A 1514-nucleotide genomic window follows, 5' to 3' on the forward strand; every position below is an offset into this window, starting at 1 on the left:
TATATATATATATATTAAATATATGTTGCTGATAATGTTTAGTACACTAGCGCCACTTCAATTTCATATTTGAATATATTTTTTATGTATATATATATGTGTGTATGAGCATTTAAAATCTTTAAGAGCCAGGAGTGCTACTCAACCTTTATTTTTAATCTATTCACCCTTACCCACATTAAAAATTGCTATAAACACCTAAGTAGCAACAATGACTAATATTAAACTTTATTTGTCCACTTATCATTTGATCGAAGTAGCACTGTTCAGTTGAATTATAATTACGTGTTTCAATGTTGGATATTAAAAAAAAAATAAACATAGATTAATTAAGACTTATTTTTAATTCTTACTAATTTTGGCACAGGGCCAGCAAATTTTGAATGGACTGGGAAGATCTATGGCATCAATCCCAATACTGAACTGGTACTTATTTTATCAACGGCAGAAGGATAAAAGACAAATTCAACTTTGTTAGGATTTGAACTTAGAATGTAAAGAGTTGGATAAATAGCTGTTAAGCATTTTATCCAACATGTTAATGATTCTGTCAGCTCACCACTTTTAAACCAGTTTTTGATAAAAATGTTTTTGTATTCCATGAGAAAAAAAGTTTTTGGATTCCATGAGAAAAAAAAACAAAAAAAACGAAAGGACCTTTTATACACTCATAGATTGTTATATATACTTATGATCATGAGTCTTCACTATAAACTGCTTGATTGGTGTTTTATTTTACAGATACCCTCACCCCTGAAGGAGAAAAGGCAGAGTCGACATTGGTTGGATCTGAATACTGGATGCAAAGAGCTGGAAAATATAATACAATTCTGCCAATTAAATCACCTTGAGTAATCAGGATGAACATTTAAATAATTACCTGGGGTTTTTCACTAAGAGTTTATCAATAAAATCCTTGGCCAGTTTACTTGTGGTCTCAAAATAATCCTCATAATCATAGTCCACCGATGTGATATTCTGGTAGGTTTCTTGAGGTGTGTCGCCGAGGAATGGCGATGTTCCACTTAATCTATGAAAGAAAGAAGAGAAAGAGAATTAAAAGGGATAAATGCAAACATATTTCGGAAAGATATACTCCTGTAGGCATCGTATTTCCACTGCAGAGCTGAATTCTAAGATTTATCTATTTTATTTCTGTACCCATATTTCGGCCAGAGTTCTTTCGTCACACTTCTGTGACCTCATCAGTGGTCCTTTGCTCTCTTCTTTTCTTATATGTGATCGTTAGCAAGGAGGGACACACATATAAGAAAGAAGAAAGCAAAGGACCACTGATGAGGTCACAGAAGTGTGACGAAAGAACTCTGGCCGAAATATGATTAATGTAATGGAATGTAATATAAAGCTGAAGCAAATTAACACCAAATATACAGTGTGTGTGTTTTTATTGGCTAAACTGGCAACATGACCATCTCCAAATACAACAATATCTGTTTCAACACACGATTTCACATCAAAAATCTTGCAAAACAAATATATATATATACATTATC

General features: G+C 32.5%; 1 protein-coding gene across 1 annotated transcript in view; it reads right to left on the bottom strand.

Annotated features, from left to right (window-relative positions):
- LOC106873719 (death-associated protein kinase 1) overlaps nt 1–1514 on the bottom strand; it is a 218404-nt gene that overhangs the window by 91594 nt on the left and 125296 nt on the right. The window contains exon 6 of the mRNA XM_052972187.1: nt 881–1030. Coding sequence (XP_052828147.1) covers nt 881–1030 — 150 coding nt within the window. The remainder of the gene's footprint in view (nt 1–880; nt 1031–1514) is intronic.

This window comes from Octopus bimaculoides, chromosome 12 (genome assembly GCF_001194135.2).
Source record: "Octopus bimaculoides isolate UCB-OBI-ISO-001 chromosome 12, ASM119413v2, whole genome shotgun sequence".
NCBI lineage: Eukaryota > Metazoa > Mollusca > Cephalopoda > Octopoda > Octopodidae > Octopus > Octopus bimaculoides.